The sequence below is a fragment of the Mchenga conophoros genome, linkage group LG7 (assembly GCF_057382185.1).
Source record: "Mchenga conophoros isolate Kocher_MC1m ecotype Shallow Benthic linkage group LG7, M_conophoros_male_GT1.1, whole genome shotgun sequence".
Taxonomy (NCBI): domain Eukaryota; kingdom Metazoa; phylum Chordata; class Actinopteri; order Cichliformes; family Cichlidae; genus Mchenga; species Mchenga conophoros.
Window position 1 is genome coordinate 33,289,519 of NC_140532.1, and position 24,889 is coordinate 33,314,407.

At 41.2% G+C, this 24,889-nt stretch overlaps 2 protein-coding genes across 3 annotated transcripts; one reads left to right on the forward strand and one right to left on the reverse strand.

Annotated features, from left to right (window-relative positions):
* Window positions 1-3,766: 3,766 nt before the first annotated feature.
* Window positions 3,767-5,636, forward strand: LOC146570496 (tripartite motif-containing protein 16-like). The gene has a single exon (XM_085278945.1). The coding sequence runs from the start codon at window positions 3,945-3,947 to the stop codon at window positions 5,634-5,636; it is 1,692 nt and encodes a 563-aa protein (XP_085135071.1). The 5' UTR covers window positions 3,767-3,944.
* A 112-nt stretch (window positions 5,637-5,748) lies between these two features.
* Window positions 5,749-24,699, reverse strand: cfap44 (cilia and flagella associated protein 44). Of its 2 annotated transcripts, none has more exons than XM_085278935.1 (34): window positions 24,465-24,699; window positions 23,250-23,403; window positions 22,476-22,638; window positions 21,823-21,925; window positions 21,533-21,749; window positions 21,222-21,336; window positions 20,640-20,804; window positions 19,833-19,991; window positions 19,698-19,745; window positions 19,365-19,464; window positions 18,952-19,046; window positions 18,662-18,871; window positions 18,267-18,377; window positions 18,023-18,175; window positions 17,284-17,493; window positions 14,768-14,910; window positions 14,379-14,658; window positions 14,043-14,092; window positions 12,266-12,428; window positions 11,956-12,086; window positions 11,412-11,623; window positions 11,191-11,335; window positions 10,932-11,085; window positions 10,536-10,777; window positions 10,147-10,399; window positions 9,854-10,057; window positions 8,948-9,143; window positions 8,759-8,872; window positions 8,426-8,556; window positions 8,188-8,304; window positions 7,271-7,472; window positions 6,873-7,033; window positions 6,608-6,742; window positions 5,749-6,323 (listed from the first exon to the last, which is right to left on the reverse strand). In XM_085278935.1, the coding sequence occupies exons 1-34, from the start codon at window positions 24,529-24,531 to the stop codon at window positions 6,102-6,104; spliced, it is 5,325 nt and encodes a 1,774-aa protein (XP_085135061.1). In that variant the 5' UTR covers window positions 24,532-24,699; the 3' UTR covers window positions 5,749-6,101. The 2 variants fall into 2 exon arrangements, with proteins under 2 accessions (XP_085135061.1, XP_085135059.1); XM_085278933.1 differs by having other exon boundaries at window positions 8,759-8,875.
* Window positions 24,700-24,889: the final 190 nt, after the last annotated feature.

Below are 24,889 nucleotides of genomic sequence, written 5' to 3' on the forward strand. Positions count from 1 at the left end.
TCTTCAGTTGGTTGGATCTGCAATTTCATTTAAATGTATCATATAGCAGAGGAACACAATGATATTTGAGAAGTGAAATGAAGTTTATAGGATTTACAGAAAGTGTGCAATAGTTACTTAAACTAAATTAGGCAGGTGCATAAATTTAGGCACCCTTGTCATTTCATTGATTTGAATACCTTTAGCACTAATTATTGGAACATAAAATTTGTTTGGTAAGCTCATTGACCCTTGACCTACATAAGAAAGGTTATTTAAGGTGGCCAAATGCAAGTTTTTCCCCTCTTTGCATCTTCTCTCAAGAGTGGCTACATGGGAGCCTCAAAACAACTCTTAAATGACCTGAAAACAAATATTATTCAACATCATGGTTTAGGGGAAGGATACAAAAAGCTATCTCAGAGATTTCAGCTGTCAGTTTCCACTTTGAGGAACATAGTGAGGAAATGGAAGAACACAGGCACAGTTCTAGTTAAGGCCGGAAGTGACAGGTCAAGAAAAATCTTAGATAAGCAGAGGCGAAGGATGGTGAGAACAGTCATAGTCAACCCACAGACCAGCTCCAAAGACCTGCAACATCATCTTGCTGCAGATGGCGTCACTGTGCATCATTCAACTATTCAGCGCACTTTTCACAAGGAGATGCTGTATGGGAGAGTAATGCAGAAGAAGCCTTTTCCACGCACATGCCACAAGCAGAGTTGCTTGAGGTATGATTAAGCACATTTGGACAAGCCAGCTTCATTTTGGAATAAGGTGCTGTGGACTGATGAAACTAAAATTGAGTTATTTGGACATAACAAGAGGCGGTATGCATGGCGGAAACAGAACACAGCATTCCAAGAGCTAGCCACAGTAAAATATGGTGGCGGTTCCATCATGTTGTGGGGTTTGTGTGACAAGTGCAGGTACTGGGAATCTTGTTAAAGTTGAGGGACACATGGATTCCAGTCAGTATTAGCAGATTCTTGAGAACAATGTTCAAGAATCAGAGACAAAGTTGAAGTTGCACCGGGGCTGGATATTTCAACAAGACAACCACCCAAAACACTGCTCAAAATCTACTAAGACATTCATGCAGAGGATCAAGTACAACGTTCTGGAATGGCCATCTCAGTCCCCAGAGCTGAATATTATTGAAAATCTTAGGTGTTACTTAAAGCGTGTCACGGCCCAGCGGCACGAGGGAACAGAGATGGACACAGGTGCAGAAACCAACCCGGAAGCGAGACGGTAAGAGAACAAAGGATTTATTTTCACCCACAGGCAAACACAAGCAAAAACAAAACGACGCCACCACACTAGTGGCGCGTAGGATAATCTAAGATAACTAAGGGTGACCTAGACACCTCTAGGAGACAGCTGAACAGCAGAGGCAGCGGGGAGGTGGAAGCAGGACTATGTAGGGGCCGGGGCACTGGAATGAGAGGAGATCACGGTCAGTGGGATCCAGCAGACAATCAACGATCCTCCACAGTTAAACTGAGTTGCCTTACTTGGTTTCAGGTGGAGGGGACAGGTGGGGCGGAAGGCCCGGAAGCGGTCGAGATGTGGGGAGGCAGGCAAGTGAGTGGTGGGCCGGCAGGCAACGTCGTATCAGCAGCAAGCGGCCCAGGTCCAGGAAAGGAGGGAGACAAGACCTCCACTCCAGGTGCTACCTCTGAGAACAAGTCATCACACAGGTTCTGGACAGAGCAATAATGCTCCACTTGACTAACATGGGGATAGTAGATACTCAGGCGATGAACGGTTGAGTGCGCAGGTCTGATATACTGCCGGAATAATTGCTCACAGGTGGTCAGCCAGGGAGGAGCAACCAAACTCCACCTAAAGGAGGAGCCGCTGTTGGAGACCTGCAGGTACCCACCCAGATCATGACAAAGCGGGCTGTCCATGCTCGGAAACCATCAAACCTGACTGAACTGGACATGTTTTGTAAAAACAAAATGGTCCAAAATACCTTCAACCACAATCCAGACTCTCATTGGAAGCTATAGGAAGTGTTTGGAGGCTGGTATTTCTACTAAATATTGATGTAATTTTTCTGTTGGGGTGCCTAAATTTATGCAACTGCCTAATTTAGTTTAAGTAACTATTGCACACTTTCTGTAAATCCTATAAACTTCATTTCACTTCTCAAATATCATTGTGTTCCTCTGCTATATGATACATTTAAATGAAATTGCAGATCCAACCAACTGAAGATTTATGAAGGAAAATCATGAAAATTATCAAGGGTGCCCAAACTTTTGCATACCACTGTAAACAGTTAAATAAAACTAAACTAAAAAATTCTTACTGAAAATGAGGTTGGCGAAACTCACGACACAAAAAAGCAGCAAATTTAATGGAACAACATGTAAACTTGTGCATTTTACTGAACAGAGTATGAACAGAGTATAATGAGCTGATTTATATGCACTAAATAACAGCGTGAGTGTTTCACAGTCCTGGAAGAGGAACACCTTGAACTTTGAACACAACTGCTTAAAGATTTCTATAGTTATGATAGTCACAATCTTTATGATCACCTTACATCCTGGTTGGATTTGCTTCAAGAAAACATCTCAAGACCACCTGACATCTGATTGATTTTGATTCTGACTTCACTTCCACATTTGTTGATTCAGCATCATATTAGTGAGGGATGCTTGGGCCTAAAAAAAAATCACCTAGTACCCAGTTGAATGAAATAGATTCAACAGCCTGCTGGAAACATTCCTCAGGGATTTTGCTAAGATCATACAGATCTGCTGGCCATATGTTGTTTACACCGAATTCTGACCCTACCCTCCGAATGTTGCAGAAACTGAGACTCTTCAGATCCGGCAGCACTTCACCAATCTTCTATTGTGCAGTTTTGGTGAATCAGTGTGAACTGAAGCCTCACTTTTGTATTTTTAGCTCACAGGAATGGCACCTGGTTTGTTCTTCTGCTGCTTATCGACCTGATAGATTGCCAGTTTCTGAAATACCAGCCTGTCTCGCACCGATAACCACGCCACGGTCAAGGTCACTTTCATCACATTCTTGATGCATGCTTAATCATCCAGGTCAGTAAACCCCAAAAAGTTGATTCTGTTCATTTGGACGTTGCATTTTCAGTGGGAGAGCTGAAACGTTTATCCACCTGAAAACGCTACGTCCAGATGAACAGAATCAACTTTTTGGGGTTTCATCACATTCCTCGTTCTGATGCTGTTTGAACTTCAGCAGGCTGTCTTGATCATATCTACCTATCTAAATGCATCAAGTTGCTGCAATATGAATGGCTGATTAGACATTTGCACTAACAAGCAGCAGACCAAGTGTACCAAGTGACTGATTTTTTTTTAATCATTTTTACTTCTATTATTACAAACATAAGCTTTAAAAAAATAAAATAAAATAAAGAATGTGTTAAGAGCACCAGAGCACTTTCCCATAAACTGCTTCATTGATTACAAGAGGAAAAAACACGATACCCATATTACATATCAAACATGATTTACATTACACTGAATTGGTACATCATCATGTTTAGTATTTCATGAATCAATTTAGGCCACAAACTGTTCAATGAAAACAGATCTACAGACCCATGGATCAACACTACAGCCAAACCAGTGATGATTGGTTTCACTGGTTTGGTTCTGCTTTGTTTTGTCTGCAGGCATTTTTATATCACACTTACTCTTTTCTATTTCTAACACTCAGGACATAAAAACACACCCTGTTTCGTGAAACCACTCCTCTTCCTGGAATTATCTGAACCATAAAATACCCTCCCCCTTCTTCCTGTTTGCCCTTTGATCAACATAACTTCCTGTTTTCTGATCCTTCCAAATATATGCCAGAGTGCAGACAACTGACAAGATAGCAAAGCAAGAAAAAGGAACTAAGTTTTGGTTTGGATCGGGTGGCAGGAAGTGAAACTCTCACACACGCACTCTCTCTGAGGTAAAATGGCGCAGCAAGGAATTCAGCTCGACCAGGACAAACTCTGCTGTTCGATCTGTTTGGATCTACTGAAAGATCCTGTGACTATTCCCTGCGGACACAACTACTGCATGAACTGCATCAAATGCTGCTGGGATAGAGGTGATCTGAGGGAGATCCCCTGCTGCCCTCAGTGCAGACAAGCCTTCATACCAAGACCTGCTCTGGTGAAAAACACCATGTTGGCAGAATTAGTGGAGGAGCTGAAGAAAAGCGGACTCCAAGCTCCTCCTGCTGATCACTGCGATGCTGGATCTGAAGATGTGGCCTGTGATTTTTGCATTGGGGAAAAAATGAAAGCTGTCAAGTCCTGTCTGCAGTGTCTGGTCTTTTACTGTGAGCAGCACCTCCAGCCTCACTATGAATCTCCTGCCTTCAAAAAACACAAGCTGGTGGACCCCTCCCAGATGAGGATTATCTGCCCTCGCCACAATGAGGTGATGAAGATATTCTGCCGCACTGATCAACAGTGCATTTGTTATCTGTGCTCCATGGATGAGCATAAAGGTCACTGCACTGTCTCCGCTGAAGCAGAAAGGAAAGAGAGGCAGAAAGCACTCGGGGCAAGTCATGAAAAACTCCAGCAGAGACTCCAGGAGAGAGAGGAAGCCAAGAGAGTGTTTCAGCAGGAGGTGGAGGCCATTAATCACTCTGCTGATAAAGCTGTGAGGTGCAGTGAGACGATTTTCACTGAACTGATTAAAACAATTGAGAAAAGAAGATCTGATGTGACCCAGCAGATCAGACTTCAGCAAAAAACTGAGGTCAGTCGGGTTAAAGAGCTTCAGGAGAAGCTGCAGCAGGAGATCTCTGAGCTGAGGAGGAGAAACACTGAGCTGGAGCAGCTTTTCCATACGGAGGACCACACACAGTTTCTCTGCACTTACACCTCACTGTCACACATCAGCGAATGGACAGATTCACCGAGCATCAACATCCGTCCTCTGCGCTACTTTAAGGATGTGACAGCAGCTGTGGCAAAAGCCAGGGATAAAATGCAGGAAATGTTTAGTGATGTTTATACCAACATCTCACAGACAGTGAGTGAAGTGGATGTTTTACTGCCACAACCAGATCCCAAAACAAGAGCTACATTCTTACAGTATTCCTGTCAGCTCACACTGGATCAGAGCACGGCAAACTCATTATTGATATTGTCCGAAGGGAACAGGAAAGTAACAGGAATGCCCACTTTGCTAGCGGCAGTGCAACTGGCAGTGGATTTATATGCCAACAAACCAGAATCACATGCTTTCACTAACAGGTTTCAGGTGCTGAGCAGAGAGACTCTGACTGGACGTTGTTACTGGGAGGTGGAGTGGAGCGGCGGAGGGGTTACAGTGGCAGTCACATACCGGGATATCAGCAGGAAGCAGCAAGAAGAAAGTGAATTCGGACACAATGACAAATCCTGGGCTTTGCAATGTGTTGACCAAAGATGCTTTTTCAAACATAACAAAAGAAAGACTCCCATTTCAGTCTGCCGGCCGTCCAGAGTAGGAGTGTACCTGGATCACAGAGCAGGCATTCTGTCCTTCTACAGAGTCTCTGGCACCATGACTCTCCTCCACAGAGTCCAGACCACATTCACTCAGCCCCTCTGTGCCGGACTCGGACTAGATATGGGATCCACTGCTAAGCTGTCTGACCTCAAATAGACTGGAGTTATTTAACAGCTGGTGCGAGTGGATAGAAGCTACACTAATCATGATGATGTTTGTTATGCTTCTATGATCATTTCTTTGACTAATTACAGTAATTTGTGGGAAGTTTCGATGCATGCTCAAACATGCAGGTAAGGAAGTCCCAAAAAGTTGATTCTATTCATCTGGTTGTGGTGTTGTAATTTGTGGGGTCAAAATACAGAAATACTACATATTTCATAACTTCATTTATGTTTCTAATCATATCTCATTAAATAAGTGTCCCTGTACTGGGTGCTTATTCGTTTAATGTTTCTTTAGGTGTGTTAATAGCAGAAGAGCAGAAGAGAAAAGGTGATGAGGGTCACTGAAAAGCAACACTCCATGATTATTAAGCCTTATTGGTGTGCAAAGTGTTCATGATATAAATGGGTACATGTATATTTCGTACTCTGTTCAGCTGCGCTATGTGGACATTCTTTATTTTCCAGTGTTGATGCTGCCTATGGGGGTGCGCAAGGGGGAAAGTGGTGGCAGTCTGGTCTGATCAGGGGGCAACATGTGACCCCCTTTGCACGACAGGAGGTGGATCTCTCTCCTGAGGGCTTCAGCTTGCTGAGACTGCTTTATCACCAAGTCTTGGAGATTCTGGATAGCCTCCTGGTCTGTGCGTCTCCTGTAGTCCTGGAACTGTTGTCTGCCCTGGATACATTCACACATATATAGATTATAGAGTATATGGGCAAAGTAACACATGATAGCAACAAATATTTTGTATATTTTGTATAAGTCTCTGGATCTGAATGAGAAAAGCAGAATTGCATAATTATAGCGGGATTCACTTTTTATCCGGAACAAAAATGAAATATTAACATATTAAAAGTATTTATGTTAAACGACACTATTAAAATAAACTGCATTATTTGTTTATATATGTGTGTGTGACACCGTGGATCCCAGGCTCATCAGCCTTGCACATTGTTTACCATTTTCTTTTGGCTGGTGCTGAGTTTAAGCTGTAGCTCCTTCTTCTGTTCATTCAGACTCGTTGCACTGCGGAGATGCTCCGTATTACACGTGGTCACCTCCATCACAGCTTGACGTGCCTCTTCTACCTTAGCCTGAACACACACACCCCCCAAGTAGAAGATTTAAAAAAAATGTAACCCGAAGTGGTTTTAAAATGTTCATTTTGCAAATGATCAAAACAGCACAGATGTAGACATCTCGCACACACACAGATAAGCATACATCCCACTGTCTGATCTCCTTGGCGTATGCGGCTTCTTTGAGGAGTTTTTCCTGCTTCAGCTCCTCCAGCCTCCTGTTCCCCGATAGCATCTGCAAAGCTTCCAAATCCACAAGCCTCCCAAACTTTGTTCTCATCAACTCGTTGCATTGCTGGTCCAATGCTGCACCAAGATACAAGCAGGCACCCAACAGCACAGATTAACAAACACATGATCAAATCTACGCATGAAGAAAGTCACAGGAATATTTTCTTGAAGCCATGTGGCAAATCCTGCAACACAAATCTGGATTTGTTTTCATCTGCATGTGTGTTTTCTTTTAAAGCTAATGTCTACATGTGACCTGTGAACTTCTCGTATATCTTTACACTTCAGCTCTTCCATGTCAGAGACTCTTACTCTGGATCGTGGCAGCCATGTTTCTGCGGTCGTGGATGAGCTTGGTGTGCTGCTGGCGAGCTTGACGGTGCAGATCTTTCTGATGAAGCTTTTCCCCCTGCAGCTGCTGGATGCGCCCCTTCAGCCTGTCCAGCTCACTCTTGTCCAGCACCAACGCCTCATTCAGATCTGACGGCACTGAGCCATTAACAACATACTCAATCTGGAAGACGCAGGGTGAAAGTGGAAGGAAGGAGAAAACAAAAAGAAAAAGTTCAAGAACTTCTGTAATATAGACTAAACTGCACTGTAACCATTTCTTTTAAATAAAACATCACAAAGTATTGCATGGAAGTCTATTATGGTCAATATTCATAATAAAAATCTGTAAAATCCATGAAAATGTTTTGTTTTAATCCTGTTTGGCTTTGGATCAATAAAGATCAATAAAATCACGCATGCAAAAGAGTGTTCTTCTACTTCGTTTCTTCATTTGAATTTTTGTTTTATTCACTTTATTTAAAGACTTAAACATCTCTACGAGGACAAAAAAAAAACATGTACACAGAATGTTTTTTTAATGGCTATTAAAATTTGTGGATATTGTGTGATCGCCACGGTCCAAATGCCTATTCTGAGAAAAACCTTTTATTTCCTGCAATATTCTTTTAAAATTTATAATTTCTAAAGTGTATTTTTAATTAACATACATTTAATTTTTTAATTTAAAAAAAAAGGCAGGATTTGTATAGATTTTGTAAAAGCTTGGATATTTGGTGAAATGGACTAATCAATTGTTTTTGTACAGACTGAGCTGGTTGTACTTTCTCACTATAAGTATTTTTGACAGCAGGCAGACAATCATCTGTTATGTGTTGTTATGACTTGCTTGAAGCAGTTTTGTCACCAGAGAATATCCAGCATGACATCCCATTTACCTGGTGCAATCTCAGAGGAACCACAACATCCAGTTCACTGACTTTCTGCAGTTTCTCCCTGTTGATTAAATCCAAGTCGTCTTCCAGTGCAGCCCGGCTGCTCTTCACCGATTTCTCCTGCAGAGCAGATCAAATCCACGCAAAAACACAAGCACAATAACATGAGTGCAAAACACACGAGTGATAACAAGAGCAAGGTACAGAAAGCACAACAGTGATGAAAACCGATGAGTTTGACCTTTTTTGCGAGGCTGTCGCTCTCCTTCTTCAGAGCTTCAGCGCTCTTTTTCTCCTCTGTTAACAGTTCCTCCAGGTCCAGTCGACGTTCACGCAGCTGCAGTGTGTTCTCAAACAGCTCAGGTTCACAGCCTGAGACACACAAACACAGACTTATGCTTAAAGTCAAATTAAAGAGACCTGTTTTCAGGCTGAAAAATGAAATGACCTGAAATCTGTCTTTAATGGTGCATTTCAAAGTACTGAAACGTTTCTGTGCTCCTGCTGGAACAGCAGAAAAGTTTTCACTGTTAAAAAATTAAAGGAGATGAATGTTTTTCACCACTTTACTGACCTTCAGGGCAAATACTGTCATTCACAGCAGCTCCTCCTTCTTCACTGTCATAATCATCATCCCAGTCATCGTCTTCTTCAGAGTCTCCATCACTGTCTCCATCACTGTCCTCTTCTTCTACAAACACACACTGTGATCATAAAGTACTGATGCACACATCGTTACACACACTGTGTTACTTTCCCTCACCTTCATTTCCCGTCTGCTCCTTCTTCTTCACACGTTTGATCTTCTTCTTGAAGACTTTGGTCAGAAACTCTTCATACTTATTGTTTTCCCCGAGCGAAGCCTGGAAGGCAGCGGTCAGAGCCTTCTCCCTCTCCTGCAGCTTGGCTATGTCTCTCCTCTTCATCTCCAGCTGTTCATTGCACTCTCCCAGCTTTGACTGTGAGTGATCAGAGGAAGGAAGTGTGAGGACTACAATAACTGCAGGTCCAGTGTTGTGCTTACACAGTTTTTTGGCAAATAATGATTTCCAGGCCACCAGTGTTTGGCAGCAAACACTACACAGTTATTGTAGTTATGTGTGGAAAAAATGAATTGTAAATTTGAGTCATATATCTGATAAAATCTTCATGCTTCAGGTCTGTTTTCAAGTCTTTTTTTTATCAATTTAAAGTAAGTCAGTGTTATTTTAAAGCACATTTAGCAGCAGAACAAATAAAATAAGGAATGTCACTGTAAAATAGCAATGTATGAAGCCACCAGAAGCATCAAGAGTACAACAACTACTGATGAATGCAAGTGACAAGCTTTTTAAAAGCTGACAATTGTGCCGACCCTAAACAAACAAACCACTTGCTTCCACGTCTTCCTGTTATGACAGTCACCTGCATGCCCTCTGACACTAAAAACCTCCTCTTTCTCTTTCTCCATCTTTAACATCTACCTTTCAATAAGCCCAACATCTCTCCTCTGCTCGTCACCAAATGAGCCACTCTGTTTTATCCCTAAACTGTCCATTCAAAATAACGATGCATGTGGATGCGCATAGGTGAGCTAAAACATAAGAACGCTGCTATATCCTTTTAAGCAGATTACTATAGCGTATTATTAAATAAAAACACCAACTCCAGGCTAATTCAATCCACCTACTGTGATGCTGTTCTCCTCCATAATGCAGGTGTTGAGCTTCTCATGTAAGCCTCCCTCTCTCCTCTGAAATTGTTTGAGGAGCAGCGTCTCCTGAAAGAGCGTCACCAGGCGGAGGTCAGCCAGCTTCAGCCGCCAGTCCAGATGCAGCTTCTGTCGACACAGCAGCAGCAGCTCCGCGTCAAACTGACAAACCGCAGTCTCCATCTGAGGATAAAATCCATCCCCACATCAGTTATTATCCAGAAGACATTCCAACTAGTTATTCAGTTAAAAATCAAATTAATGACAATGACCTCCTCCAGCAGAGTGTTCTGCTCATGCAGCAGTCTGATCTCCTCCTCCTTCTGAAGCTCCTCCTCCAGCTCGCTCAGTTCAGATCCTTCGTCCACTGGTGTCTCCTCTTCTTCTCTGGTTACAGATGAAACAGACAATCTGGGAGTTTCTTCTACATCTCTCCTCTGCTCTTCTTCCTTTTTATCCTCCTCCATTTCTTTCTCCAGCTGCTCCAACAAACTCGCTGCTCCCTCCTGCTCCAAATCCCTAAACCTTTTTAAAAACAAAACATAAAAAATCTACAGTTTTTGTTTTCTAATGTTTTTCATGTCATTGTAGCAACAATGTCAAGCAAACCAACTGAAACCATTTAAAGTTTTGGTTTTCAGAGAACAGCCATCCTCTGTACCTCTGCTCCCTCAGTGACCGGTATCGCTCCAAGGTGGAGTGGCTGTACCACAGCTTCTCCTCTGGCACTTCCTCTGTTAACATGTTGGGCAGGATGGGTGGAGGCCGGCGGAGATGAACCGCCAGGCGCTGCTGGACCTTCTGCAGCCGCTGAGCCTGAGCACGCAACCAAGACACCAGACGAAGTTTGGAGTCCCGCAATGCCACGATCCGTCTGTTCAGCTCACTCTGCTTTTCATGCATCTAGTGATGATGGAGTGAGTCATTAGATTATCCAGATAATTTAATAATGACATTTAAGGACCATAATTATATGCCTGCACGTAGGTGTGAAATAGATAGCACAAAGTATATTTAAAGCAGATGTGAACATCTGGGTATTAGTGTGAGTTTGTACATTTTCCTCCAAGGAAATCAGTTCTTCTCTCTTCATCTCAGCGTTCACCCTCCGGTGTTTCACCCCGATGTAGTCCCCGATGTTCTCTTTGGCTTCACGGATGGCTTCCACGTCCTTCGGATCTTCATAGTCCTCACTTGGTTTCTCTGCGTAACTGAGACACCAAAAATCCAAATACATTTTTGAACCAGCATCATAGTAATCATTTAAGCTCCAGCTACTCCTTAGTGGGTTAACCTGACACTGCAGAGTCACTCACATTTGTGCCCATTCCTGCTTCTTCTTTTCTATTTTGGCTCGAGCTTGCTCAGCTTTCTCTGCAGCCTTTCGAAGTCTCTCTTCCTGACGATCTCCCAGCTTGATCTTGGCTGTACGAATCACTGGGTGGCATAACACCTCCTCCTCTGAATGCACATAGGTGACAATGCAGGTCAAGATATATCTTTGATGTGTAAAACAAAGACACAATCACTTTCTTACCGTCAATTTTGGTGCTGCCTTTTGCAGTCTCTGCTCTGACTTTCCTACAATCTAGTGCAGCATCTCTGTGTCCAACAGGCTCTCTGGTTGTGCTCCGATGCCTGACCTGAGCTGAAAGCTCGGCAGGCTCCGGTAAATGGTAAGTGGAGACTCTGTGGCTGGTCTGGATGGCAACCACAGTGACCATTTTTCCACCAAGAGAGTCCCTGAACCTGACATCAAGCATAGGTGTTTGTCATTTGGCTACATACACTATTCTAAAGATGCACGCTCATATTTCACTTGGCCAAAGTTTCAAGTAATGTAGTCTGTGCAGGTCAGTGGTCAAGTCAGGAACACAGCTTTGTCCCACCAGCTGTTCAAGCTTTCTGTTTGAGGGGCAGGCAGTCAGAATCAGAACAAAGCTGGCTGAAAGGGACGCTAACCTTAGAAGGAGAGGAGCTAACACTTTGTTTCACACCAAAAAGGCTCTTTTTAAGACAAATTACTATTTTTTTGATTTGTGAATAATATAAATAGTTGTAGAATAAAAACTTGCATGTACCAGTCCTGTAGTTTTTTGAGTGCTATGCTGCAGCGCTCCTGCTCCCAGGCTAGCTGCTTCCTGACCTCCATCACGCGCTGGGCCTTCAGCCTCTCTGCCTGTTTGTAACATCGCTGGTCCAGCTGCAGCTCCTACAGACACACAACAACACATACATCTAACAACAATCTACTGTGTCTATCCCTTAATAAAACATTCCAGATCAGATTATTTTTCACATCTCATTGAATCTCAGTTTCAGTGGCAACGCAGCTGAATTTCCCAACTCAGGGATAGTGCACACATACACATCCCAGATTTGCATTTGTACCTCAGGTTTCAGGCGAATGTGCTCCGACAGATTCTGGTTGTCATTCAGCACTTTCTTAAATTTCTTCTGGAGTTCACTCAGGTTCTTCTGCTTTTCAGAAACCTTTAGCTCAGCCTCCTTTTGCAGTTGGTCATTTTGCAGCTTTTGCTTAGCCATCTCTAAGCTGGAACAAGGAGACATTAGAAAGTTAGAAGAGAGAAAACTTGATACTTTTCATGAGCCACAGCAAAGTTTCATTGTGAAGAGTCAAGCTTTCAACACCCCCACTTTGGCAGTTTATAACATGATGTCACGAGCTATGAATCCGAGGAACCCTGCACGCTCATATTCTGCCTACTTGTCAACCCTGTAAAGTATGTGTAACTCTGATGTCCAAAATAAACATAATGCATTAATAAGACTTAAAAGTAGTGACTGAGACCATTAACTCATCAGGAAAATGTTTACTTAGGTCACAGATGTGTTGGTTGTAAGGTTATTTTCGTTCTATGTCTTTGTGAAACAGGAGTGTCCTTCTACTGGCCATTAGAAATAATGCAGGATTAAGGTATCTTCATGTTTCAGATCGGGTGAGCTATGTCCATCATATACAGGTGAAGCTGAATTTGAATATCATGCAAAGTTCATTTATTTCACTGATTCAACTTAAAAGGTCAAACTAATATATGATATAGACTCATTACATGAAAAGCAAGATATTTGAAACCTTTATTTTTTATAATTGCTTCAATAGCGGCCTTCAGCTCTTCTGCATTGTTCGGTCTCGTGTCACTCATCTTTCTCTTGGCAATGCCCCATAAATTCTCTATGGGGTTCAGGTCAGGTGAGTTTGCTGGCCACTCAAGCACAGTAATCCCATGGTCATTGAAGCAGGTTTTGGGTACTTTTGGTAGTGTTGGCAGGTCCCAAGTCCAGTTGGAAAACAAAGTCAGCATTTCCATAAAGCTTGTCTGCGGAAGGAAGCATGGAGTGCTCCAAAATGTCCTGGTAGATGGCTGCGTTGACTCTGGACTTAATAAAGCATAGTAGACCAACACCAGCATGACATGGCTCCCCAAATCAACACAGACTGTGGAAACTTCACACTGGACTTCAAGCATCTTAGATTGTGTGCCTCTCCATTCTTCCTCCAGACTCTGGGAACTTGGTTTCCAAATGAGATGCAACATTTGCTCTCACTAGAAAAGAGGATCTTCGACCACTGAGCAACAGACCAGTTCTTTTTTTCATTTAGCCCTTTTTCTTCCACACCTTTCCCTTCCACATAACTTTCTATTAATGTGCTTTGATACAGCACTTTGGGAGCATTCAACTTCTTCTGCAATTACCTTTTGAGGCTTTCCCTCCTTATGGAGGCTGACAATGATGGTTTTATGCACAACTGTCAGGTCAGCAGTCTTCCCCATGATTGTGATTCCTACTGAACCAGACTGAGAGAGCATGTAAAGGCTCAGGAACCTCATGCAGGTGTTTTGGAATAATTAGCTTATTACAGTGTGACACTTTGAGCCTAAAATATTGAACCTTTTCACAATATTCTAATTTTCTGAGATTTTGAATTTGGGGTAAGCTGTAAGTCATGAGTCTATGTCATATATTAGTTTTACCTTTTGAGTTGAATTACTGAAATAAATGAACTTTTGCACGATATTCAAGTTTTTGAGTTTCACCTGTATATACAGTTTATGAGAGTCCCAAAAAGAGAAAATGGTAGATATACAGAGGAAGAAATTATTAATTGATACAAAATTATAACTAAACTTGCTATTTATCTCACCTGTAGGCTGCTGGATCTTCAATATCCTCAGTCTCATTCCCAAGAGTTATCTAAATCATGCAAAAAAGATGATATTGATACAACCTCACACATATAAAACAATTTTATTAAACATTTCTTTAATTTTTTTTTTTTTTTGGGGGGGGGGGGGGGGGTGTCTGTCTTCTACTGAACTGTTTTACTTGGGAACACGTGACCACGAGTTCAGCATTTAGGCCTATAAAGTGCCCCTTTAAACTTAAACTTATGAACTAGCTCAATTTTAGTCCCTTACAAACTCAAGCTGATTATTATATAACTGGTTTAAAGACAATGCGCCATCAAAATGTGACCGACCTTGGGTGAAGGAATCTTGGCTCTCTTTCTCTGTAGGCTTTGCTGCATCTCCTCCGGAGGAAGCAGACTGAAGGAGAAGATGTTCCCGTCATCTCCCGCTGTCAGCACAAACAGGTCGTCGTGGCTACAGCGGATGTGTCGCAGGTGTCCATACTGGTTGTCGTGGACGCTGAGAGTCCAGTATGCCTGCATGGAGGTGAGGCTGTGATCACCAGGCTGCAGGGGATAAATCCTGATGGAGCCCGAGTTCATGCCGCAGAGAAGCAGCTGTCTGTTGGAGCTGCAAAGCACCAGGAATTGCACTTCAATCACCACCCTTTTCATTCAAAACATGTAAAGTGTAAACAGCTGCACAAAAGTTTAGAAAAGCTCGTCTGTCCTCAGGCTACCTGAAGGTGATGGAACAGATGGGGTCATCCTCTGCGTTATGTACAGGCAGAAAGCTGAATGGTTCATCCTGCCGCTGCTCAGGATCCTCGTCTTGATTCTCAGAGAACTTACAGTGATATAAGAAGCCTGAGTCAAAGCCTCCCTACAGGGTTCAGAGAGACAGAAAACAGTTAGTCGTGAAGAAAAAAAAAATCACACTTCAGGATATTTACCTATATCTCATCAACTTCCAGAGCTAAACAGATATCATTAACTCCTTGTTGATGAATGTGACTGTAATGTGTGGCCATTGCATTCAATTACACTAAAGCAGACCTTCCCAAAGTGTGGGGCCCGCCATTGCAGGGGGGGGGGGGGGCGATATGAAAAGGGAAACAAAAAAAACAAAAAAAACAAGGCTTGGACGCTGCTAGTACTGGGCGCCCACACAAACGCAAAGCGGGAGATGAAGCATTGCTGAATACACTGTTCCAAAAAATAGTAATGTCAAAGTATCTTACTGTGTATTTTACAGTTTGTATTGTCTTTCTAGAATATCATTAAATTTACATAAGTAGACTGTGATTTTACATGTCAAAGGTAAAATAACATAACATCACTGTAAATATAGTAAAACACAATTTACTTGTTTTGTAAATATATTTTCTTGTACATATGCATATTTAGATTGTAAAAATACATTCACAAATGTATCATGATTTCACAAATATCTGTCTGTTATTTGAAAGATTGAACTGTTGAATTCAAATGTAATGCTATGGAAAAGTATATAACATGATTCCTATAAGCTTGTGTTACATCACATAAGTATTATTATCATTGCTATTTAGGGCGATTGTGGCTCAAAAGTTGGCAGTTCACTTTGTGATCAGAAGGTTGCCGGTTCGAGCACCGGCTCGGACACTCTCGGTATTGTGTCCATGGTCAAGACTCTTCACCTACTGGTGATGACCAGACGGGCCGATGGTGCGATATGGCAGCCTCGCCTCTGTCAGTCTGTCCCAGGGCATGCAATCCATTATTATTTAAACCAACTGTTAACTGTATATTTCTGTACATTTACGTATTATGATTCATATTGCCACATTCATTGACCTTGTTTATAGGTAATTTCATTGTTTGATCACGTTAAAATGTTCCTAATTTAATGTCTAAAAGCACTTGGAAAAGGCAGAATCCCATGTAAAATTAGCGCAACAAACTCTATTTTCATTACTGAAAATAACCGTATTTTTATGGGACAGTTATTTTCTGTTATTTTACGGTCGTATTTTGGCGCCCCAGCTGCCGGAATATTACCGTTCTTTTAAGATGTTTTTTTAACAGTATATGTTTCCAAACCAACTTCATTCTAAGCCAAAGACTAGAAAATATGGTGAAACAAATCTTCCCTTTGGTTTCACCTGCACAAATGCCAAGGTAGGTCTCCCCTGCATAATTGATTTTCCCTTCGTCAGCACAGCTGAGCTCTCCAAATCACGGACAAACAGTATCCTACAGTTGTTTATGTTTTTAAACCCATTTTGCACAGAGAGGCATTTTTTGAAAAATGTATTGATAGCAATGTTGAATATTATTACACAAGAAAAAAACAACTACATGTAAAATAATTACACCGTGACACCTCTGCCTTTGTAAATGGAGGGACAGTAACTGCGTGTAAATGTAAGCGTGTAAAACCTGCAGATAGTCAGATTAACAGTATTTTGTCTCTATCTGCCATTCTGCAATTCATCTCATGTAAACAATAACGTGGCGCACAGCGTGACGTGAAAAAGGCACATACCTTTGACGTTGCGTGACGAACTCTGTATTCCTCGTCCGCACGTAAACGCAAAAAATGAGTTTTAAAAAATCTCCGTTTTCTGTGATTCCAAACGCCGTTTATGTGTGGACGAAACAGCTGAGTTTTCAAAAATACCCATGTAGGTGCAGATATAACGTAAAAGAGTTAGTAGTTTATTTTCTTACTACCTGTCATTTATTGCAGATTACTTGTATTTGCTTAATTGCTTACTAAATGTTTGAGGTGTGAAATAAACCGCAATGGAGCAAAATACGGGTGTGTGTGGTTGGAGGATGTGTTTGTGCATGCATGTGCGTGCGTGCGTGCGCGTGGAAGGGGGGGGGGGGGGGGGGGGGATGTGAACATTTTTCTTGTAAAACAAAGGGGGGCCCAGCAAAAAAAGTTTGGGAACCTCTGCACTAAAGACTCTCAGAGTGTACAATATATTTGAAAGTGGAGATGAGTTTTCTAGTCTTCTTGTTTTTGGACTATATCTGATATTGCACAATGGTTTGTTTTTTGAACAGATTTGATAGCTATCAAAAAAGATTTGGTACCTCACCCTTTTTAACTGTGAATTTTACATGTTTTTACTCACTGACAGCAAATGCAGGTTGTACTCTAGTTTATTTTCTACTTTTGTGGGTGAAGGAACTTGGTATCATATTCCTGTATGACTCTAAGAAACAGACATATTATGGGTGTGTGTGTTTGTGTTTGTATGCATACCATGGAGAGCCAGAAGTGTCCAGGCTGTGAATAGAAGCCACAGCAGAGAGGACTTGGTGGATCAGGGATATAGATAGGAGGTAATTCTTCCTTCTCCTCTTTTTCTTCTTCTTGCTCTACATCCAGCTTTTTTGTATCTTTTAACCGTTCTTCTTTCGCTTTCTTCTTCTCCTCCTTTATAGCTTTATTTCTTGCAAAATCCTCCTCTCTCTGAAACACAGAATTTAAAATGCAAAACATCTGATCTGAAATGACGTTTCCATTCATATTCAAGCAGCAGTTCTTTTAAACAGAGTAAAAAGGCAGGAAATAAAGAAACACCGAGTACAAAAACACAGTTAATGGAGCCATAAAAGTTAAGAACAGCGATAATTCAAAAAGGCCGCACAATTAACCTTAGCCACAGTACTGGTAGATAAAGTTAGTGGTTACACATCCAAGTAGTAAAACTTACATACTTAAGATTTTATAGCTGGTTAACCTGCTCACAGTTACTGTGAACCTGCAAGCCTCTTCACAAACCACTTCTGTCACAGCTCAGCTATTGCTGACTTGGAGCATCTGGACTTCTTTAAGTTGCCTAAAGACGTTTCACCTCTCACCACCCAGCACAGAGCTGTACTGCCAAAATATGAACACTCGCAGAAGTGAAGGTTGATCTTTCTTTACCTTAGTGGTGCTGACGAAAATGAATTTATTTATTCAAACAGACTAAAGTCAAGAAAGACCACTTTCAGACCTTGATTCGAGACTTGATGCTTTTAAACTTGAAGGATCTTCTGGGCAGCTCTGACAGATGAAAGGTGTTGGTTGGTTTCTGAGTTGCCAGATCAGGACTGTGCACCTCAACCACATGACCGCTCTGACACAGGATGACCAGATTGTTATCGTTCTGTATAAAAACGTACAAAAAACAACGTTATGCAAATCTATCACAGAGACCCTTCACATTCACAGCAGCAATGATTAAACACTGAGCTTACGTGAGAATGCGGTGACCACTCCAGCGCCTTTACCAGCCCAGGGACGTGGATAAAACCGATGGGGTTGTAGTTCTCTCCAACAGTGAAGAAGAACACAGTGCAGTCAGCACTCTGAGGAGAAAGATCAGAATAAGAAGAGATATCAGAAAGATACAACAAACACCAAAACTAACCTTAGACTGATAAAGTGTCTACAGAAACTTTACAAACTTCACCTCTAGCTAGCTTAGCTCTAGCTGAACTTTTAATGGGTGGAAATTCCTTCTTGCCAAAGCCAATAAATGCTGACAAAACCTAGCTTTGTGTAGCAGATGAATTTAGCCTATCTGAAGAAGCCTTGTTACTGGTACTCCATATTATATGCTTCCACAGTAGTAAACTAGAAAACCGCTTACCCCAGTGGCCAGGATCTCTCCATTTCGTTCATATGCCACAGCTGTAACAGCAGCATCATGTGGTTTGAAGGGCTGTCTAAGGCGCAGCTCGGCATCTCCTTCGGGGCTCTGTCCTGTGATAGTTTGCAGCCTCTGAGGGTTGTACAGCTCCAGCAAGCGAACTACTCCATTCTCAAAGCCGGTCACCAGTAAACCTCCACTCTGGCTCACCTTAAAGCCAACACCGGAGCCATTGTTGAGCCTTTTGAGTCACACTGGAAGAAGAATTCTGTTTTCACTGACACACTCACCTTAGCTGGAGCCCAGCAGAGAGCAGTTCCTCCCTGATTAAAGCGTCTGGTGGTCAGTTCTCGTTTTGCCAGGAAGTCAAAAACTTTGACAGAGCCTGGATGACATGGACAAAATAGCAGCTCTTACAGAGTTTGAATGTGTTTTCACATATATAGTATATTTATATAAACTATATATCTATAGTATTAGCTCTTGAGAACAGGCATGTGTGATTTTGGTGATTTTTCTAATATCTACTGACATGAAAGTGGTTCCAAATCTGGGCCCAATAGCTTTGGGGTGCGGCGACAGTTTAAGTGTAACAGCATTTTTCTTTGAAATGCATAGAACTGCTAGTGGTTGACTGGCCACTAGCACTGAATCAATGGAAAAGGAGAGCATGGTACAGGTATGTAAGCACACATGGACTCACAGTCCAGAGTGGTTGTTGCCATCAGGTGGGATTTCTTTGATACGTCCAGGCCTTGAATCATCCCACCATGGAACGAAAACAGGCACTCTGGATCAGGACTCTGCACACAAAAGACTTTATTACACAGGCCGGAACCTGCGCACTGTATTATGACACACAATGGTTTAACGAAGTTCCTATGAAGAACGGAGAATATAACATTTTGGTCTTTATCAGTTACAATCCATCCATTTAGAAATGCCTGCACTGTTACTTGTTCATTCAAATCCCCAATAAACAAATTGCTGCATTTACATAGCTTCTCCATAGAAACAAAAGATGCAGGAAACTTACTGTGTTGGTGAATGAAAGGTCCAGTTTCCAGATGGCTCCATTAGAATCCTACAAGTTCACACAGGAGAGTGATCAGGACCGAGGTGAGTGTGGATCATGTGTTATGGTTTCCAAGTGCAAAGCTTTTTTTCTGACCTGGGCAAACCAAACGAAGGAGTGAGGCAGGGAGCTCCTCCTCACCACAGAAGAGAGGCACACATTGCGTCCGACCACCAGCTCATTATTGGGCTCCATCTCAAATCTAATGCCGTCACTGTTACTGTCAGCTGTGTTGATCCTCTCAAAGTCCCAAACCTGATGGGAAAATTTTACTTTTGCTATTCACACATTGATACAATTTTACAACTAGAAAGGAAAAAAGAATGGTATTGATAAAAATGGTCATGGTGAAAATATTACAGAAAATTGGTTGTACTGTAAGCACCAAGATTATCTTAAAAGAGAATGTCAGCATTTTTTTTTAAATAACTGCTTGACATGATCTCAATAAATCCATCTGCTCAAATCCACGCTCAACACAAATTCCAGTTTCTTTAAGAGAAAGAGAAAGTGCCTCTATATTTCTACTCTAGCCCTTAATTAAAAAATGTATGCTTGTCCAATAAAGTACTAATAATTAAAAATAATGTATTTTAATCCACTAGGGCAATAGTCCCCAACATAGTTTCCGAAAGAATAATCATTTCTTCCTTCTTCAGAAAAAGTTCATTGTTAATTTTAGCTGTACAAAATTGACTTGCTGTGGCAGTAGCCTCCATCAGGATCAAGCATGTTTGGCATGTGGTGGAACAAGCTGAAGGACAAGAAGTATCTGCTGGCAGTTACTACTGTTCACACCCAGGGGACACATGGCCATGCTCTGACAGGTCAAATGTTTTTGTTTTTGGCAAAATAAGGGGACTCTATGGTTTAATGCTGTGATTGGTGTAGCAAGGATCTTACCCTGACAACACCATCAGAGCCAATCGTCATCAGCTGTCCATCTTCTAGGGAAAACGGCTGGACCGTCCCTGCATGACAGGTCCGGCCATCATTACGGCAAATCTCCACCTTGATGGTGTTCCCATCCCACAGCAGCAAATTGCCCCAATCTGTTCCTGACAACACCTAAAAGGAGAAGATGAGGTGAAATATTAATTCTCTTGTACAGAGCCAATCTCGCAAAAGTTCATCTTCATTTTTTTGCTCCAATGTCCCTTGCGAGGCTCCATACTCTTGACTGAAACATGAAGTGGTATGTAAATACTTCTTTCTGAGTGTCACCGACCTCTCAAAGGACTTTAGACTAAAAGCTACATTTAACCATACTTTCACACAGAGCTTTATTTCATGCACTTGTATAATTCAATCTACCTCTTATCTACAGTTAATAACAAATCACCTATTCACTTTAATTTACACATGTAATCAATACTATAGTTGTAAAAAAGTAAAATTCTTGCTTTGCTCTGCACAGTTTCAATTTAAATGGATTAATGGGAAGTTAAGAGGTTCTCTTGGAGCCTCTGGCTCTCGAGTACAGACCTTTCCATCAGGAAGTTCCACGTAGCCCTCGATATCAGTTGGTACAGTTTTCCCAAAATGTCCTATAAGTCCTTGTAATTTAGGACCTGTGAATGTGTTTGCCATTTTCCAAAACCTAAGAGAGAGAGAAAGAAAACAAAAACATTCGACATTGCAAAAGGGTAAAAACCTCAACTCTGCAGTCAGAAATGACTGCAGTTATTTTTTGTTATTCTGACCCCAGAGTTTACCACAATATCCTCTGCATAAAACAAGAAACTAACTCAAAGTTGTTTTTGCAACATTTTCAGAGGACTATACTCTGACTTTACTTGATGTGCCCAAATCCAGACGTTGTGAGGATTCCTGGGTTATATGGGGAAAAGCTGACTCGATAGACCTCCTGTGAAATGGCCTTGCAGCTCAGTATCACCTCCTCCTGCCTCCAGTCCCACAGTGTCAGCGTGTAGTCAGGTGCACTCCCCACACTGGCCAGTATGCTTCCGTTGTGGTTAAACTCCACAAAACTGTACTCCCGCTCAGTACCACCTACAGACATGCAGGTTAAATCAAGAGCATCAAATAACATTAAGATAATAACTGTAAAATGAATCCGATGTACCTCTGAGGATGCGGTAAGGTCCCAATGAAGGATATCCATAGACTATGATGTTGGGCTGTTTTCCCTTCTCTGCTACAACAAAGTACTCCTTGCCAGGGTGGGCCTTTAACCACACACACACACACACACACACACACACACACACACACACACACACACATGTCTGAGAAAATGCAGTCATCAAGTGATTAATTATGCAACTGGACCAAATGCATTTTATAATAAGGGATTGTAAATCTTCTTGTAAATACTGCATTAAAACAATTGAGGTATTAATTGTGTGTACCTCAATCATTTCTGCTTGAAAACTGTAGGTGCATAAATGTACACTTCTGCAGGAAATCTTTGGAGTGCCTACGATATAACCCACATAAGCAGCCGACCAGGTTGCTGGCATTTATCCTGGAGTTTTACATTTGATGCTAGCCGCACTGTTAAATTATAAAACTACAGCAGAACTTCTTTGCAAGCTCCTCTGACTACAGCAGAAAAGCGATAGAATTTGGGGTTACGGTGTAGTTGTGCCGTAGATTTCCCGCTAATGCTTAAATCCCCAGTAGCATTATTTAACTCCTCAACGTGCCTGCTGTCCGTCACAGAGATTGCAGATTCCGTGGGACAGTTCCCTTGCATGATGAGTAATTTCCCCTTACCGTGATTGCTCCAATTCCCCCTCCACTGCAGGAGCGCAAGTATCTCTGCTCCTTGGTGTTCACATCGAGCAGGACGAGCATGTTCCCCGCTATAAAAATCAGAGTTCTGTCATCCAGCAGCTTCAGGTTTGCCCTGCGTCCACAGTCATAGCCAAAGGAGTGACTGATTGCATCATTAATTAAGGATATTAAAGTTAAAATTCACATCAGTGTTATAGAAAAATGTTTTTTAGCAAAAGTCCCATGAAAATGACAACTGCTTTTTTATAATAATGTATAAATATACTAATATCTCTGGCCCCCATACTGTTTATACATACTATTAATTTAGAAGCATTAGTATTAGCAGAGAAATATATGACACATACCATAAGATAATGGCACTATAATGCTACTGTATTAAACAATATTACTGCTTAGTCTACACTACATATTACTTACAATATACACAACGCATGTTTAAATGTACAGTATATTATACTGAGCATTCATACTTACACATACACTTATATAATACAAGCTAAACATATAATGGCTGCAAACATTAGCACGATATAGAGTTAGGTAGTGTTTATAACATATTTAAATAAAATCGTGAGGTGTTTACATTACAATATAAAGTGCCTTGAGGCGACTGTTGTTGTGATTTGCTGCTGTATAAATAAAACTTAATTGAATTGAATACATAAAAGCTGAAGTTAAAAACTACTCAAAATAAACTATGTGCACTATTCTTATAATGGAAGGTGTAAAAAAATTTTCAGCAAAGGATACGAGAGATGCAGGAGGTTCTCTGGGATTTCAGAATCGGGTGTGATGTACGGTCTGGAGTGAAGCTCTTCATATTTGTAGTACATGTCTGCAGGGAGTTGCTTTTTTGATTGGCTCCCAGCCTCCTGCTGCATTGCTGAGTGCTTGGTATCACATTCTGCCAGGAAGGAAAGATGTGAAAACAGTTTTTAGTCACTGGTGACTTGTACCATTTAATTAACTTTATTTTTCCAGCATTTTAGCACTCATAACTTAGGAACTACAAGGGATAGCCACATGATTTTTTTTTAGTGCTTAATCACATTTATGTATCAATTTTACACCCACTCCAAGTGTAACAATCTACAGCCAAGACCTTTCCTCCAGGACACTGTCTTCACAACTTCTTTTCTAATTCAACCTAGGACCTTCTTGCTTTAAAGTGATAGTGCTACCACCTCACAACGCAAACTTTACACTAAAGGTAAAACACCGATATCGGGTATTGTAAAATGGTTTTAGTGAAACGGGGTTTTACGTGGTGCATGACATAAAATGATCAGCAAACTACAATAACAACGAAGTATCTAAAACTGATTGGCTTTAACTTGGTACATTCATGAGAATACATGCTTTATTTACCCCAAAGTTTGGGCTACATTAGCCAAAACTACTTAACACAACCTAGAACAAAGCTTAAATAGGTAGAATGAGGAAATTGCTATGTACTATAACGATGGTTAAATGTTATTTTACAGTGACATGTTGGTTATCTCTGCACACGGTTGTTATTTCTTTAAGATACATGTTTGGTTGTGCTGCAGGAAATAGGGAGTTAATGTGTGCAGGAAGGGGAGGGGGGGCCCTTGTTGTTGTGTGACGGTGCGGGGCTGAAGTGAAGTGTTGTACGAGGGCCCGTTTGCCTGTGTTACCGAATAAACGGACAAACTGAGATCCAACCGTCTGGTTCTTGTGAACGTTACAGTACAATAAAATTCAAAATCAAAATAAATGTCTCAATAAAGTAAAAAGAGAAAATTAGAACAAAAATACAACATTTTAAGTTTAAAATGTAAATATGTAAATTTAAAATATGAAATAAATTAATAATTAATAATAATGGGTTTTCATTCATTAAAAGTTGAAATAAAGCGGGTTAATAAAGTAAATTAAAATAGCTGACATTAAAAAAACAATTATTAATTAAACTTGGGGGAAAATAGCATTAAGCTGCCTGACCTTCATGTGAAGATGTCCGTGTGCTTTCAGTCTGTTCACTAACAAAAGCTCCGTTTTCTCCCAACATTTCCTGTTTGTTACCTGCTCTGTGAAACACACACAGGCAGTCTATTATTCAAAGGTATTTATAGCTTGAAATGAAGGAAGTTAAACTTTAGAATATGATAATACACAATGCCACCAGATGGATTTAAAGTCCTATCTTCTGGATATGGCTCCGTAAAGTCTGTTGCTACGTTGCCGGGCAACGGGAAACATGTGAGTTGCAAAGCCTTGTGGGTTATGTAGTTCTCAACCGTTGTCTTGCGTTTGGAGCGTAATGGGTCGTAATTTTAAAGAAAATGACATAATTTTTACAAACATGATTAACTTTAATATTAGATTAAACTAACTTGATTTTTAAGGAATTTTAAAGAATGTCAATT